Genomic DNA, 18,830 nt, shown 5'->3' with positions numbered 1-18,830 from the left:
ATTCTCAATTTCACACTTGAAGAGGTATGACAAAATTCTAATGAGTTGGCTTCTTGCATCCATATGAAAGTCAAAGTTTAGTCATGAGTCGAGGTGTACAACATCAACTAAGGTTTAGACTATTCCAGAGAACACAGAGTCAAAGATAGGGCTATGAAGCTAAAAAGTAATTTGCAGAAGTTAAAGACAGAAGCAGTAAGTGTGCATGAGAATATATAAGGAGAATGAAGGAATTTGCTTATGCTTTAGTGGTAAGTGGTGTTAGTGTTACTGAAGAAGAGTTGCTTAATTGCATGATTGATGGTTTAGCTCCAGAATTTTCTACTGAAAAAGTAATGCATCAATGTTAAACAAACATTTTTCAACTTGTTTCCTGCATTTTTCGAATTTGGTCTATTATGGTCATAACTTGAGCCCTGCCTTGGACAAGTTAATACATTTTACTTGTTTTTAGTAACATCAAAATGCATTGGATCCAACAGTATTCATTGGATTGCATTCGACCACCTTATCTGAAAAAGTCTAATGAATATTCAGTGGTCATGTAAGTAAGACTTACGGGTTTGATAATTGGGGTTGTCTTGATTGTTAAAATCAGTTAGAGCACCAACATGCAAGGACATTGAGCAAAAAATATTTTCTTGACGAGAGATACACTCTTTGTGTTAAGAGATGTTATCCACTTATTATCATTGTGGCTTTTAAACTCGATAATTTGAGTTACCTCATCCATTGTATTTGAATGTGGAACCAACTTGGTGGCAACATACATAATATCCATTAGATAGGAGGCTCGTTTTATGTATCGAGAGAAGTTATTTACATGACTGCGTGCTACCACACCTTCTCCAGAGAGTTCCAAAATGCATTAAGCTAGTCGCACATGGTTGGTCTCGAGGTTAGGCATCCTAGGTTGCTTATATTATTATAGACACATCTTGGAGTTGTCATGTGGCTTGTTAATGCCTTGAGAGACAATTGAAGACTTAGGGCATTTTGTTCATCGGATAGGAGTCGAGGCTGTACACTTGGAAGCACCTTGTTGTCATCTCTATTGAAGGAGCTCCTGGTTGGAGGCAATAGGTCTGGGGCATAATACCCTTTGCAAAGGATTTGGGACCTTTACCTATAGGCACCTAGGTAGCACGGAAACGTCGAAACGGAAACGTGAAAACGTATTTTCTTAAAAAAGTAGGAAACGGAAATGGAAACGTGAAGAAACATGTAAATATAAAAAATATAGGGTTTTTTAATAAATATGAAATTTTTATAAAAAATACAATGACCTATGCTTTAATTAAAAAAATACAACAATTGATTTTTTTCAACCAATTTAAAATAACATAAAACAAAATAATTTCATATCAAAAATAAATTACAAATTCAAGTTCTTGAAACATGTATGTATAAGTTAAATCAATATTTATATATTCATCTTTTAAAATGGAAAATAAACATGTATATATTCTATAATAAAATAAAAATCTTAGAAAATCTTAGCAAACTGATGCACCTGGAAGAAGCATGTATTGACAGAGAATTATAAAATCTTTGAGCAAAAAGTAGGCATATCGGAGTACATATATAATAATTTAATATATCTTTTATAATAAGATAAAATTCTTGGAAAATTGACACACCTAGAAAAAGTATATATTGACAGAGAATTATAGTTTTGGGAATTGAGTATATATAATAAATTAATATATATTTTATAAAAAAAAATTAATCTTAGGAGTAGAGATGCATAGAAATACGTTAGATTAGAATCCATATAAAATAATTTGTATTATAAAAGGCAAGAAAGCGCACACTTTTTACCATTAGTTTTCTTTCTTCTAGCCACTGTTCGGAGAAGGAGAAGATGTCTAGGAGATTAACAACAAAAAAGAGAAGATAATCTAACGCATAGGAAACTGTTTCTGTTATTCACTTTTAGAATCCTTTTATGTATAGGAAATTATTTCTATTAAAGAAACGTGTTTCCCTTTTTTTTTAAATTACCAAAACGGCCCTGAAACGTTTCGTACCAGTTTTGGGCTGTTTCGAAAACCAAAACATGCGTTTCCGTGCTTCTTAGATGGGCACCTTACCATTGTCACTACTGTTGAGAACAGGTGGTGGTTTTGTTGGAAGTCGGTTGTTTCCATTGCAATTAACATTCTAAAGGGACTAGGGTTACTAATGATGATGGTACTATTGAGACAACATTATATATTTGCTAGATGACATTGATGGATTTGGTAATGGCTATGTTTGGTTGCGTAACCCTACTGGATGTTGGCTGCTACGTCTCAACTGTCTAGACTAGTTTATTTTCATTGGTGGGATTGGATGGTCTTGGGGAAGTGATGCCACGGCTAGAGTTGGATTTATCAGAACCTCAATCACTCGGGGCTCTTCTATTTCATCTTCCACAGGCCATAGTGGGAAAAGTGGTGTACCAGAGATTGATAGTGAGCAAGTATTTGTTGTGGAAGCCCTCCTTATAACACCAAACTATTGTTGCAATTTTTTTGTTACTAACTGGAAATACACAATATAAAAATTTGTGCAAGATAGGCTATAATAATAGTAATTAAAATTGTGGAGAATTCTGTTATCCACTATTTCGAGTATACAAGTAAAAACATGAATGAATAAAATGACAAAAGAGTTTTTAATGTAGTTCGGCTTGTTGCTCGTAAGTATATGTCTACGATTATGTTATTTATCTCTAAGAAAGCATTCCAACAAATTTTGTGTAGTGATTACAAGAGAAAAATATCATGTATCTAGAATTTCTAGTGAGTTTGAGAAATCTCTCCTTCTTATCGTACTTCTATACAAATTTTTTATATTTATAGGATAGATAGATGAAATTATAAATAGGTATTGTATCTGTATATTCTTATCTAAGTGTGATTCTAAAGATTTGTTTATAATCTAATTGCCAAAAACAGAACAAAGACATTAATTGCATGATCCCAATTTATATAAAATGATTGTTTTCCCTTGTGAACATGGAATGAAATACTCATAGATGTTAAGAAGTTCAACTACTATTTCAAGTTCTTTTCATTATTTTTGAGTGATGAAACTTCTATGTGTATCCTAACTTGGTTGGTAAATAGAGGACGTATTATCTCTGTAGTCTGTTTTTGAATGGTTACTTTTTAAGTAACAATTTCTGTGAATTTAGATAAATAAGGAGTTTCATTCTATAACAATTTTTTTTTCACATCAGAATGATCGAACGAGTGTGACTGTTTAGATAAAATGAATATAAATAATTGTAAAAAGTAAAATGAACACTAACAAAGCTCCATCAAATATTTGGATAATTTTTAGATTTCTGTATACATCATCAACATTTTCAATTGTGAATCGCCCAGTTGTGGGATCGGACAATATACATCATCGATAGGTTCAACGTCATATTCCGTTAGTTTATTGGAAAAGGTGATTAGTGGAAAGCAACATCGTTGCTTCTTTACCCAGGAATAAAATGGTTGAAAGTTTCGCTTAGTATGCCCTGGAAAGGTGTTTTTCACCTTAATTTCTTCAGCAGATGAAGCTAGCTTTTCTTGATGACATGTATGATTAAAACTTGCTTTAAAATTTTAATTATATGATGTTTGCAAAACGGTCCTATGACCAAGTTAACACTGATCCAATCTAAAAACATTGTGTAAACTATATTAATTTTCCTGATAATTAAATCTAGGTCAATAATTAGTTACCAAAAAAGTGAAAAAAAAAAGATATAGGTCAACAATTTTGGCAGTTCATTGATTGGTAAGAAGTTGTAAAGAAGTGATGTAATTCATTTCATCAAAGCCTTAATATTTAGAGAATAAAAAATAGAAACTTGAAGAGGGAATGAAGAATTTTTGCCCTTTTCAATGAATATGCCATTAAATTATTTGTGAACTATCACCTAATTTGAAAATGAAATTAATGAGTGTGTCAATGAATATTTGATGTGTGTGTGTGTGTGGATGTAGCAAATGGGTTGCAAGGAAAGGTTGGAGAGCCAGCATATTTGGAAGAGTGGATTAGTACAATCACTCCTTTGGTAGCAGAGAAATCTGCATTCAAGGTCACATTTGATTTGGATGAACAGATTGGAGTTCCAGGAGCATTCATAATAAAGAACAAAACAATCATCACAGTGAATTTTACTTGAAATCTCTCACGCTTGAAGATGTTTCTAATTGGGTCAGATTCTCTTTGTATGCAACTCCTTGGTTTTTCCTGCAAAATATTGTAAGAAAGATCGCGTTTTCTTTACTAACAATGCAAGTATTGTCTTGATACCATTAATTTCTTACAAGTGATATTGATCTTGTATTAAGTTTATGTCATCTATTTTTCTGCAGACATACCTACTAGGTGAAACGTCGCCGCCATTACAATATTATTGAGAGTAAGAACTCCTGAACTTGAGAGGAGATGGAACTGAAGAGCTTCGGGAATGGGATATGAGTCTATGACTAAGCGTACTGCAATGATTTGGGTGATCCGGACAATGGCAAACCGCGACCTGTTCTTGGAGGGTCTACTAAGTATCCTTATCCTCATAGGGGAAGAACGGGCAGACCACCAACAAAAACAGGTATTTTTCCATTGGTATATTTGGGGAAATATTAAGTCTTATCAGTGCAATTGGCATTGTTATTGACAGTTTGGTTATTATTGTAACAGATCCTAGGACTGAGAGCAGGCTGCCACTTCTGATGAGCTTAAACATCTATGTCCCAAGAGATGAGCGATTTGGTCACGTAAAGATGTCAGATTTTCTTGGTTATGCGCTGAAATCCATATCTCAATTCATTGAGCCAGCATTGGAATCTGTATTTGACAGCACCCCAAATGAATTTGACAACTTTGCTAAAATATACAAACTCTACGATGAAGGGATTCAGCTTCCTAAGGACCATTTTCTTGATAATATTAGAAATAACATCCCCTTAGAATTGCTCAAGGAGATTTTTCCAACCAATAAGGATAATCTCTTTGAATTCCCAACACCACAGGTGATCCAAGGTAATGTGAGACATTTCTAGCCAAACCTCTATTTGCCATATAACAGATTTAAGTTTGTGCTTCCAAACATTTTTCTTTTTCCCGTTTTTAATGTTTCAATAACTTGGAGCAGGGGATAGGTCTGCACGGAGAACTGATGAAGAGTTTGCAAGAGAAATGCTGGCTGGACTGAACCCTGTCATCATTCCCCGACTTCAGGTAAAGCTTTTGTAACAAGTTTTCTTTCTCTCATTTTTTTCTTCACCAAGAAAGTAGATGCCTTATGATATTTTCTGATAAAAATTACTTAAATAATTGCAGGAATTCTCTCCAAGAAGCAAGCTCAACCCTGAACTTCATAGTATGATAACCCAACAGCACATAGAGAGCAACTTCTGATTTTGTGTAATGTAATTTGAGGTTCTGAGCTTTGAAAGTAAAGAGAATTATATAGTTTCAGTCTATAATATTGCAATCCTTTATTCTATTTCAGTGGCTTAAGCACTGTTTCTTGTTAGCATTAGACATGCGACTGGAATCCAACTAATTACAATGGTCCAGATCATTCTAGAAGGCGAGATGAGGTATTTCTCGTTTTGCCCAAAGTAAGTAGCAGACATGATCTTATGTCAAAACCGTAATCTTTGAAAATTTAACAAGTATTTTTGCCTCTTTTTATATTGCTTTATGAAGAGAAATATTTAATTAAAATCAATTTGAGTCAACTTAGAGAAAAGAAAAGTATAACGTTTCTTTTTCATTATTTATATTACTTGCAGACACGACTTAGATTTGTGGAATATGAGGGTTGGCATAACTGAAATTGTATTCTGATTTTTATTTTTTAATGAGGAGTTACATTCAAACTGAAATTCCCGATTCTATAATTATTTAATTAAATAAATTAATAATTTAATTTTAATATATTATCAAAAAAACACTTAAATTTATATTTTTTTATATATAAAATCTTTTATTTTAATACTCAAAATTTCTCTCTAGCCATTGTATTCTAATCTTACTTGAAAACAAAGTGCATAGTCAAAAACTTGAAACTCCAATCTTTTCAAACTGGTTATCCTTTATTCTATTTTCTAAGTCGAAGTCAATGTACGGGTTTGACTTGGCCACTCTAGTTCTAGAAATGCTGTGGGAGCTGCTACTCTCTAATTGCAATGGTTATTGACTAATTACAGAAGTTGGGCGATCCTTATTGATCTTAATAACAATTTATTCCTGTTAACTCTATTTCTTGAAAGAGAGAAATATGATTGGAAATAGGCCAAAAAGAGTTATGCCCACCTGAGATTTACTTAAATGACAAGTAATACCTATTAAGTTTAAAAAATTCAAATATTCATATTTTTTTTAAAATTAACTATTAAGATTAATAATAAAAATATCATTTAGTTAAAAATTATTAAAAAATTAAAAATTTATCACATTCTTCTCTTTAATTTAAAAATCTAACAATTTTCTTTTACCTGAGGTTTGAAAAGTGAGTATTTTTCTCTTAGAGTTTTGAAAATGTCATCACTTTTGACGGTCATCACCGTCTCCAACCACGTTCTCTTTCTCTCCCCACTTGTTTCTCCCTCCATTGTTAATTGTTCTCATTTAAGATAAAGATGATTTTGTTTTCATTGGAAACAAAAATGATTTGAGAGAAAAGGAGAAAGACCAATAAGTTTGTTGGAAAGGAAATGAGAGAGACCAGAGATGAAGATGGTAGTTGTCTTCGATGATAATTTCAAAATCTTAGGGTGAAATAATCTTTTCAAATTTTGAGTAGAAAAAAATTGTTAAAATTTTAAATTAAAAAGAAAAAATATAATTAATTTTTAATATTTTAATTAAATAACATTTTCATTTTTAAACCTAACAATAAATTTTATTGGAAGGTTGAGTATTTAAGTTTTTTAAATTTGATCTATAAAACTTTGCCATTTCATCTTTGGGTAGGAGCAAAGTCTTTTGGCCTTGGAAATATTAATGCATATAAAAACTGTGTCAGAAGAAGTATGTATATATATATATATATATATATATATATATATGAGAGTGGAAGAGTTGTTTTGATTGATTGTAATTTGTCCTGATGAACAGCAAAATGTTGAGGCTGGCATTTATTTTCTGGCTTGGAAAAAGGAAACCACCAGGTGATGCCGACAAGGTTTAATACACGGGTAAACTCTTAAAGAAATGATAGTTGCAGGGCCACTCGTATTTCATTCATTAAAAAAAACCACACAATTTGGGGGAGAAAATTCAAACCTGCTGAGCCACAGGCGATTTAAAGAGAAATTTGGCCACAAGTGGCAACTTATAATGAACCTTCCTAGTACCTACGTTGTAATTAAATTAAGGCCAAACGACTATTTCCCACCTAAAGTATGCTGCAATCTCAAGTTTTCATTCTTTAACTTTGATAATATCAAACACCCATCCATGAGCAATTAAAATTAACGGTGATAAGGGTAAAATCGTTATTTTTCTCTATAATATTAAAAATAAACAAAAATAGAATTTATTTTTGCCCCCTAAACTTTAAAAACTAAATTTTTCCTCCAGCCTAAGTTTTAAAAATGATAGTTTCACCCTAGGGTTTCCTTTTGAAATCTCCGGCTCCATTACTGACAGCCTCTCCGTCTCGAAGTATCCTCTCCTTCCGACGATCTCTTTTCTCCCATTTGAACGCTCGATCAACGTCGGAGAAGCAGTGGAAGATGAAGAACTTCGTCGAGAAAGACGAAGTCCTAGTCGTCTTCGTATCAGAAGACGATCGTCTTCCCAGATGAAGACGAGACGACTCGTCGTCCTTTGGGAAGACGAGTCTTCTTCATCTAGGAAGACGATTTCTCTTCCTAGACGACGTCTCTCGGTGCCGGATGGGTTAGGGTGGAGTTGAGAGGGTCTGTCGGTGGAAGAGAAACCGTCGGAAGGGAGAGACAGCCGACGATGGAACCGGAGAAAGTGAAGGGGTTTGGAAACTAAACCCTAGGGGGGAAATGCGATCTTTTCAAACTTAGCTTAAGGAAAAAATGTTAGTTTTTAAACTTTTAGGGGGAAAAATAAGATTAAATTTTTAGGAATTAGGGTTCCGTTACATTTAATCGGTCATGAGTGGGTGTTTAATATTATCAAAGTTGAAGAACAAAAACTTGAGATTGCAGCATACCTATGTGGGAAATAGCCGTTTGGCCTTAAATTAAATAGTCCCCACCTCCACTAATGAAATTATTGATTTTTCTTTATTAATATTATTCTGCTATAAGACTAAATGTAATAAGGTTCATCATTTGGTCAATCCTTCAAAGTTTAACGTTTAGCTTTGATCAGACCAGACAATAGGCACCTAAGCTAAAATGGGAAAAAAAGCATACTTGTAAAACAAAAGTAATATATGGTATCCAATCTCCACAAAGTAGGAAGATATATGGCTGCAATGATTTGCAGAATTTGAAAATTATAAATTGAGCTCTTTTCGAGAAATTAATGCCACAGTCAATAAAATTGTGTATAAATATACTGTAGACTGCAACAGCCTTCTATTTTGTCCAGGATACTTTGATCGGCCGGAGACATGCTAATTTAGCAGAAATTTTCTTTCAGAGATGAACAATAAAGAAACCATGGCAGAAAAGTGGAAGAGGGAATATTCAATGAACTGTTGAAATTTATTGTTTTTTTATTAGTGGCCTAACTGTAATTCACTGTTCTCAGGAATATATTAGACCAAAAACATTAAGCACTGTAATGTACACAAAGACAGAGATCTTCTAAATTCTACCTTCCTAGATCTCTTCTCCTCAGATAATTTTATATATGCCTGAATAAAACATTTTTATTATCATATAGGTGTAGCTCCAAATGCTAAGACTCAAGAGAGAAGGGTGTTTGCAAGAGATCATACGGTGCCCATAAGGCATCCAACGGGCAGGGTTGGTTGGCGTCAAGCCTCACCCATGGCTTACCTTTGCCACTCCAATGCAACAAACTCACTGGACCCGGATGCAAATCTCTACACAGACCTCGATAATTGTCTCCTCCTAGCCCATGTTGGTTCCATCTGTGATCAACTGGCGCTATATTTCCTGCAAACACTAACAGAAACGGCGGCAAAGAGCCCAGCTCATAGATCCGCATTCTCTTTTGTAGCTCCATCCATTCTGTTATTTTTCTTGTATACTCTCCTTCTCTCCATCTCTCCAGATCAATGACCATAACACCAGTGTTGAAGTAACAAGCTTTTCGTTCAACGAATGTGTAAGACAATGTGGGGTTTGACCAAAAGCTCGGAGTAAAGTATGAGGTGAAGTTAGCATTGCAATACTCAGGTGCGGCTAATACTGCTTGGCTACCAAGCGGGGTAGAGGCCAGTTTTGCAATATCATCAACCAGGACTAAATCGGAGTCCAAGTACACCACTTTCTTGACGCAGGTTGGGAGGAGATTGGCCAAGTAGTTGCGGGCATAGTTGAGTGGGCAGTCGAGAGCTGAGCGGATTGAGGTAGAGATAAGGCCTGCCGCAGCAGTGCCGTCAAAATGGTAGATTTGGAATTTCAGGTAAGGAAATGAGTGAGAAATTGTGTCATGAAGGTGATTTATGTTGGTGGAGGAGATGAAGTGAAAGAGAATATTCTGAGGACAGGAGGAGTGTTGAAGAACGGAGAAGATTGCAGCCATGGAGCCACGGAGATAGACGGCGTCTAGAGTCATAGCTACATGGACAGCTTGGGGAGAGCACATGACATGACCATCATCAATATTATCTGATTCCAGGATGGAAGGACAGTTTGGGGAGTTGTAGAACTGTGGGGCTTCTTTGAATTTTGGAGTAGTGGTGATGGCGGTGACATTCATGGCGGTGAAGGAGATGAAGAGGAGGAGGAGAAAGTGGTGGTGATGAAAGGGAGAAGTTTTTTTTATGGGTTTGAACATTTTTTTTTATTCTGTAAGAGATGAAAGGGAGAAGTTTGGTTATCAATCTTTAAAGAGAGAATAGGACACATGTATATTTCTTTTCTTCTAGGCTTTGACCAAAGTTGATTCAAAGAAGAGCTGCTAAGAAGCAAAGTCAAGGCTTTTAAAACCAAGTTCCCCTAACTTCATATATAAATTCAAATAAGAACGGCCGAAAAAAAAAGGCAGCATTAAATTTTCATATCCTTGGGTAATTACTGATCATAAATTTGAAGAATGAAGTGAAATTGAAGATAAAGAAAAGTTGTGTGAATAAGTTAGAAATATCTTAAGTTATTAAGATGAACAATGATATGTCAACTCACTTATTGTATCTTGGCCAAAAGACTTGCTCCCACTAAAGGTTTGATGTAATCCTATATCTTATTCTTTAACTTTCAAAAACTCAAACACCCACTTATGACTCAATTTTTATTAAAAATATCAATTAGTATAAAAGGTAAAACTATTATTTAATAAAAAATTTTATAAAATTAAAGTTTTATAACATTTTTTTCCCTAAATTTAAAAACTATCATCCCCCTTACTTAAAGTTTAAAAAATAAACATTTTCCCATTAGGGTTTATTGTTTTGTTTTGCTACTGCTCATCCGGTGACTAGAGCTAGCCAACCACCATATCGGGGCTCCTCCCTCTCTTAAATGATGATGAATCATTAGCCAATCAGAGGTGGACAACGATTCATTGGCTTGAAGAAGAAACTGATCTATTTGTCACACAAATCTATTTCTTCCATTCAATTTGTGCGTCAACCAACACATAGATCAACCGAAAAAAGGCTTTATTTCTTATTTTGATCCAATGCACAGATCGACTAAAAGAAACAGATCTATGTGACGCACAAATATATTTCATCTTGAGTAGAGGAATCATCGACCCACCTCTAATTGGCCAATGATTCGTCATTGCTTAGGAGAGGGAGGAGTGCTAGTATGGTGGTTGGCCGGCTCATTGGAGGAACAACAACATGGCAAAACAACAAACCCTAGGGGGGAAATGTTTATTTTTTAAACCTTAGATAGGGGGAAAATGATAGTTTTTAAACCTATGATAGAAATATGATAAAACTTTAATTTTATAAAAAATTTTATTAAATAATGATTTTACCGTTAATCCTAACTAATATTTTTAACAGTAATTAATTCATTGGTGGGTGTTTAAATTTTTTAAAGTTGGGGGGTAAAACTTGGGGATTGCATGCAACCTTGGGTGGGAATAAGTCTTGTGGGTTGTGGCCTTGTATCTTTAGTTGAGCCATCCACGTCTTGAAATATCCATGAAAGCTCCATGGCAGCTTGTAATATTTTATTATATAAGTGAATATATAAATAATGTGTTATCATATAATTAGATATTATTTTATTTTGAATATAAAGTCAATAAATAATATGATGACATATAATTTATGTATTCAATTAAATAATAAAAAATATTTATAAATAGTTTTATTATTATGACATCTATGGTATATAATTTAGATTTGGGTAAGCATAATTAATGCTAGTGTTATCAGGGTCCATGCATGTCTGAAGATGGGGTACTCGAGCAATCAATATAAATATGAAGTCGAGGTCCAAAGTTTCGGCCACGTTTCAATTTCCTGATCGTACGGGGTGTAAAGGCAGAGAGAACGATGGCTTGTATGAGAGGATGTAAATGCATTGACAAGGACTGAAAATTATTGATTTGTGTTGAAGAAGATGGAAAGATAGAGAAATAACCAGAGAAAAACTTGGAATTGTAATTAGTTGCCAACTGCTTTCATCGCTTCTTCTACTTCTACTTCTACTTCTACTTCTACTTCTATGTGAACAAACACTTCAATTCATTCATTATCATGATGATGACTATGTGTAAATCCAACACACACCATGATATAAAAATTAAATTAGACAATTTTAATACGCTCTTTATGGAATTACACGAATGTAGACTAAACTCCAATTTCATATATGCTTTACCCTCATCTATAATCCTAACAAATTTAAACACATACTGTTCACAAACACTGCTCACGAGTTGACGCAGTTTGTTCATGGGTATTATTCACAAAAACTGTTTATAGGATTGGTTGGTAGTGTGGGGTGTCCGATAGGTAGGCGGGTAGGCGTGATACTGTTTACAAGCAGTGTTCACAAATACCATTTATAAAATTGATTGGTAAACGTAAAATAAATAGGTAAATAAGATACTATTTACAGGAACTATTAACAAATACTGTTGACAAGATTCGCTAATAGATAAAAGGCCAATTATCTATTTTCCACCCAAGGTTTAATGGAAATCCAATTTTTCACCAATTAATTTTAAAAAATTTAAATACCTACTTATTTGTCAAATTTTATTATTACTATTAAAATTTAAATTATCATTTATTAAAATATTTTAAAAAACTAAAAATTTATTTTATTCTCCTCTTTCTAATTTAAAAATCTAACAAATTTCTCTCTATGTAAAGTTTAAAAATTTAATATTTCCCCTTAAGATTTTTAAACTTGGAGAGAAAATGTGATAAATTTTTATTTTTTAAAAATATTTTAATAAATGATAATTTTACATTTGACAGTAATAATGAAATTTAATAGAAGAGTAAATATATAGATTTTTGATAGTTAACGTATAAAAAGTTAGGTTTGTATTCATTTGGCCTAGATAAAAGATAAATGCGTAGGTGTGATACTGTTTACAGATAATATTCATGAGTATTATTAATAAGCATTGTTCATGTAATTGTTTTTATATTAGAAAAAAGGTTAACTTAATTAATTTTCCATTAAATTTCTTCGTTGATTTTGTAAATACAAAAATCTTTTAATTTCGGTTTCCAAGTTAACCTAAACACTTCAAGAAGTTGACATTTTGGGTGGTAATTTTAAGTTGCCCATTTAATAACTAAAATGCAACACCAGCAAGATAATTGAATCGCACGTGCAATTCACATGCTCTTCCTCAACATCTTGCCCGTACAACACCAAAGGTGGACTCCACTTCTATTATTAGACTTTACTTGACAAACCAATTTATATATACACAGCCATGTGATACACGTGGCCAAATGAACCGAAAAAAAATTGAACACAAACGTTTTGACCATAATGGGAAAAAAAAAAAAAGAAGCCAAAACACTTGTTCCCACCAAGGTTTAGTTTACTCACCATTTTTATTTATTAAATTTTAAAAATTTAAAAATTTACTTATTTATTAAATTTTATTATTAATATTAAAGATAAAAATATTATTTAATGATTTTATTTAAAAAAATTTATCATTAAATAACATTTTGGCCAAAACTATAAAACTATCCAAAATTCAACCGAATGACGTTGCACAAATATATACAATGGAAAAAAAAATACAAATACTATATTGGGTTTCTTTTGTTTGACAGCGGATACAATTAAGATACTAATATTAAAACCTAACCCAAGAGCTTGAGCTTGTCACCGACAGTGGCGACGAAAAGTCATCTGACACAGGTCAGTACAGCAGCTGAAGCTTTGTCTGTTTCCATTAAAATCTACAAGAACGCGTTATAGGAGTCGTTTTTGTCAGCTATGCGCGTTTTTCTAGAAGAATATAGACTTGAGAAGTATATACTCTAGCTATATGAGCAGCCGAAGAGGATGACAAGGAAGTAACCCATGAGAAGTCTCATTTCACATGGATCTAAACAAAATTCCAGGCTGTGAATTCTTTTGGAAATCTAAATTACAGCAGGCTTTCTTTGTCCTCATTGAAATTATGATTGTTTGAAATTCATAGTCCTTGCTATTAATGCAATATTACGAGCTGCCAATCTTTACATAGAGTTCAGTGAGTGGCTTATAATACTAAAAGTTCAGAAGATGAACATTAATTCTGAGACTCTGATGGATAGTATTCCTAATCTAGAATATAGACTTGGCATGCATGGTGGCTTGGTGATTGGCAAGATCACTAATGCTGTTGTACAACTGATATAACTATCTTGCGATAAAGGATTACAAAATAAGGAAATATCATATAATCTAGAATAGAAAGGATGTAAGGAACCAAAAAAAAAAAATTTATATTCATTTAACACTTACAACTGAGATATAACGAATGAAAACACTCACGAGATAACCCCTTAGAAAATACATTTATAAGCTGGTGGACTATAAAAACATGTCAAAGATGAAGAGCCCTTCAAGCAACCAACTCATGAATGAAGTAAAGATTAATGTCAATATGTCAAGAGTGAGCATGAAAGATAGGATTGGTATTCATGTGGAGAGCAGATTGATTATCACTAAGTAATAACAAAAAGTAGTGGAGAGGAATGTGGAGCTCATGTTAAAAAAACAAAAAACAAAACCACCAAACATTATCAACAACATACACTTGAACTGTGTAATAGAGTGGGACATGGCAACATGCTACTTGGTAGTCCACCAAGTTAAGTTGTGATCAAGAAAACTCAATCGTTGGTGATAGATAGGGCTGGATCTGAGCCGAGCCAAGCTCGGCTCGGTCGAGTCCGAAATGAACTTGACTTAGCTGAGCTCGAGTTGGCTCGAGTTAGCTCAGTAGATTTTTTTTTTTTAAATTTTATATAAAACGGCGTCGTTTTGATTAATATATATTAAAAACGACGTCGTTTTGATAAAGAAAAACGAGCCGAGCTGAGCCGAACGGGAGCCCGAAACGAGCCGAGTTGAGCTCAAGTTAAGCTCGAGCCGAACTCGAGTCACTCATATATGAACCGAGCCGAGCTCAAACTGGCTGCGAGCTCGGCTCGGCTCGAATCCAACCCTGGTGATAGATCACGTGTTGAAACATCGGTAGTCCATCAACGTCAAGATAAACGGGAGATGAAAGTCAGAGTCACAATGAAAGGTATGCGATTAATAGCACACGTCTTGGGAGCATCTAGTTGTTGAGTAACTTAGTTTACAACAAATGCAATATCAAACCTAGTGAGAATAAGATATTAAAGGCCACAAACCATGTCACGATAGAATGTGGCATCAGGAAATGGTTCATTGTCAATGGACTGTGTTGTCTTGGAGTAGAAAAAAGGCATGGCAAATGGACCACAAGTGTCAAGCTGGAAGAGTTATAAGAAATCCACTATGTAACGACACTAAGAAAGGTACAAATTGACGCAACATGAGCATAGAAATTGATCCGGCATCGTCTTGCACCGACAAAGTTGCGACTTAGGCGAAATCTAGTCCGGTCTACTAGAATGTGTAAAGTTATGTGTGTCGGCTTTAAATGTGAACAGGGTTGTGATGACAGTGTTGCCGTCATATAGATAGGAGGAGAATGGACGTTGAAAATGGGTGGAGTTTTGAGTCATCTGCCTTAATGAACTATGATATCAATTTACTTAAGTGTGCTTCTCTATATCTTTGTCTATATGTTTAACATAGATATTCATTGGCACTAACAGGTTGATGTTCGAACTCAAAATCTATCAACCGAGTATTTACAATGTTGTTAAGGAATAGACTATTGACAAAGAAAATCCAAAAGGAAAAGAAAACAGTAAGCTGGCAAAGACAGCCAGATATTATAATTATATTGCTCTTCCTTAGATCTATTCTAAGAAATTATGCAGCTTTAAAACGTGGCTGTTTTTTCTTTTTTTTTTTTCTAATTCTTGTTGTACAAATAAAGATAGAATATGTAGGAAAGAATTTTTAATACATGCTTAACCAGTGTTCAGTATTGGCATAAATATCATCATGCATTATTTTTTAATGTAAAGACAATGCTGTCTCAATCTTCGCGTTCTTGATAGAAGCAAATAATTGAATGTTAAAGTCAGTTTTGAGAACATGGGCATGCTATACTTTAAGCTCATCTCGTCAGCAGTGTTCCACCAAACTTTTGTTTGGTCATAGAAAGAAGTTTATACTGTACACGCATCAATTATCAAACTCTTCTCGTCACAATGATCTCAATAAACTAAATCTGCATCTCTTGTTCACCTCTACGTATTGAGCAAATAATTGTAGCTTTTGATAGTAAGAGAAACAAACAGAGAAAAAGATAAAAGCAGCAGCTTATAGCAGATTCTACTTGATAAATATAGCATTTATCATTTCAGTGAGATAATTTCCTTTTTTTTTTTATTTCTTTTTTTTTTTAATGGGGCGTTTTAATGCATATCCTAGATTACAGTTGTGATACACAAAAGCCGTTTCAAATAGTGCGTTATATCCTAACAACACTTGAGTAGGCTACTCATTTATGAAGGATGAACCTGACCTGTACTAAAACAGGAAAAGAAAACAGATCTTAATAAAATGGAGAACCATTCTGAATGGCGGAAACATGACGCCACTGAGTTTTCTTGGTATAAAATTGCTTTGAATAGGGTAAAGCGTAGAAAACCAACCCACCATCCACTTCTAGATTGGGTAGTGTGATTCTCTGGCTGGCCAGTCTGGTTGGTGGAATTGGTTTTTTAGATTAATTGCGCGGCCAGCAATATATTTAGATTTCACATCAAAAGTAATTCATCCGAATATTGGTCTTTTGAACAAATCCATAGGCTCCATTGTGTCCAAAATTAAACAAGGAATCTGAGCAATTGAAATAGGCCAGGGCCAGGGATATCACTTTCAACCATAATGAAAATTACAAATTTCAGACCCCTGGCAGCTTAGGCAGCCCTAGATGAAAACGTAAATGCAATAAACCATCTCTGTATAGGACACAATGTTGAACTAGGCAAGTGAATATCCTGGAATGAAAACATTAAAAATCAGAAAATTTTGACCGCATTTACCACCATAGGTACCTCAACAAATGCTTCGATTGCTCCCACGGGAAGCAGGTTAAGCAATAAAGACACCAACTGAAAGTCTACATTTAAAAATGAGCAGCCTAACTTCATCCAACCAGACGTGCATGTGTCAAGAGTGTAATTTTTGTGACCTTACTACACATAAAGTAACAAAATTCAGAGGCTATATTTGTGTAATTTAGCATGCACACCTCTTAATCCCAACAATAATCATGCACTATAGATTAAAAAAATACCATTGCTAATCCAATCATAAACCTTATATAAGAACCTGAGCAAAAATACAGAGATCAGGTCAGTCTCAGTTAGATTGTCCATTCATGTCCATTCTTGATGTCACCACTGTGTTTTCATGCTACTGTGTCTACTAAATGAACAGACTCAAAGGGAAACACAAAATCAAACCAGTACACTTTAAAGCATCCATCAAAAGCAAGACTTCTCACCATGAGCAAATATGAAATAACAGATACCAGACAATATCAACAATCGACTAGACACTTTAGACCGCACAAAAGAGGACAGATCGATTATCCTGATATCTACAACAATGATCAGGCTAATGTCAGCTTTTCCAAATAACTTGGCCACGCGTATGGCTCTATTTTAATGTCTTACATAAAACCAACAATGGATCTATCATGGAACATCACAATCTTATGCACAAAATGAATTATATTATATATCTGAGTTCATAACTTCAGACACCCATTTAGTCTGGACATCCTGATGCCTAACATAAGATTCAAGCAGTCCACCACTTTAAAACTGGAAATCCAGTTTAGAGTCCATAAATGATATTCCTACTTGAAAACCCAAATGCCCTGACCATTTTCTATTTCATTTTCAAGGTCAGAACTTTAAATGAGGACAAACCTTGATAGTGGGAGCCAGTCAATCAGATAATCATCTTCGCATGCCAGTGCAAATAACATATGCAGATGTTTCAGTAACTAGATGAAAACTTCTGAAATTTTTAAACACCTAAACTTAGCAAAGTTCCTTGTCAAACCAACAAGTGCATAAAATCTGATAAATATGTCACTGGTAAGAAGAGAAAAATGCATGTTTTACAGGAAAACAGTAAGGCCAATCATGCTACATATTACACAAATACTACAAAAACAAGAAATTTAAACTGTATAAATTAAAAACAATTTTAGTACTCAATCTACTTCTATCATATTTACACTTGCCCAACACATCAATCCATTAGCATATAACATATGCAGATGTTTCAGTAACCAGATGAAAACTTCTGAAATTTTTAAACACCTAAACTTAGCAAAGTTCCTTGTAAAACCAACAAGTGCATAAAATCTGATAAATATGTCACTGGTAAGAAGAGAAAAATGCATGTTTTACAGGAAAACAGTAAGGCCAATCATGCTACATATTACACAAATACTACAAAAACAAGAAATTTAAACTGTATAAATTAAAAACAATTTTAGTACTCAATCTACTTCTATCATATTTACACTTGCCCAACACATCAATCCATTAGCATATAACAAACAGAAACGGCAAAATACTTCACCAGGTCAAGAAGAACTCTATTTCATTTAATTAAATAAGAATAAGCATCAGCAAATTAGCTAATGCATATTTCATTCAAAAACTACTACTCAACCCCTCCAATGTCAACCCTGTCTCTAACCCCAACATAATAAATATGCAAAAATCACAAAAGCCTCATGAAGCAACAAGCTAAGAAAGAGGATCTCGTAACCATTTGAATTCAAGAACAAATATTCTACGATTTGTTTCTGTTTTTGTTTGTATATGCAAGGAAAGTGAAAGAACTAACCTTAGAAAATTAAATACTGGTCAGGACATATTTTGCATCTATGTATCATGTGAGCAAAGTTTACTACTGTTAGAATTCTTTGTATAATGAAGCTTTTAAACTTGTAAAATAAATAAATAGCTAAAAACTCTCTTTCAACATAGATAGCAACAACAACTAATACTAGAAAAACATTAGGATGAATCCTTTTCAGGGCAGCACAAAGAAACCTTCGGATTGAATGGAAAGGCTTCCCATATTAAAGCACATGCT

At 33.8% G+C, this 18,830-nt stretch overlaps 1 protein-coding gene and 1 pseudogene across 1 annotated transcript; one reads left to right on the top strand and one right to left on the bottom strand.

Moving 5' to 3' along the window:
* Positions 1 to 224: 224 nt before the first annotated feature.
* On the top strand, positions 225 to 5,406 carry LOC123227583 (annotated as a pseudogene).
* A 3,259-nt stretch (positions 5,407 to 8,665) lies between these two features.
* On the bottom strand, positions 8,666 to 10,058 carry LOC123213507 (probable galacturonosyltransferase-like 1). Its single transcript, XM_044632963.1, has one exon. It carries the CDS (start codon positions 9,946 to 9,948, stop codon positions 8,881 to 8,883), a length of 1,068 nt encoding a protein of 355 aa, XP_044488898.1. The 5' UTR covers positions 9,949 to 10,058; the 3' UTR covers positions 8,666 to 8,880.
* Positions 10,059 to 18,830: the final 8,772 nt, after the last annotated feature.

This window comes from Mangifera indica, chromosome 1 (assembly GCF_011075055.1).
Source record: "Mangifera indica cultivar Alphonso chromosome 1, CATAS_Mindica_2.1, whole genome shotgun sequence".
NCBI lineage: Eukaryota > Viridiplantae > Streptophyta > Magnoliopsida > Sapindales > Anacardiaceae > Mangifera > Mangifera indica.
This window is presented reverse-complemented; position numbering and strand designations above follow the sequence as displayed.

Coding starts and splice junctions, on each gene's coding strand:
- LOC123213507 (XM_044632963.1), bottom strand. CDS start 9,948: ATGTTCAAACCCATAAAAAAAACTTCTCCCTTTCATCACCACCACTTT.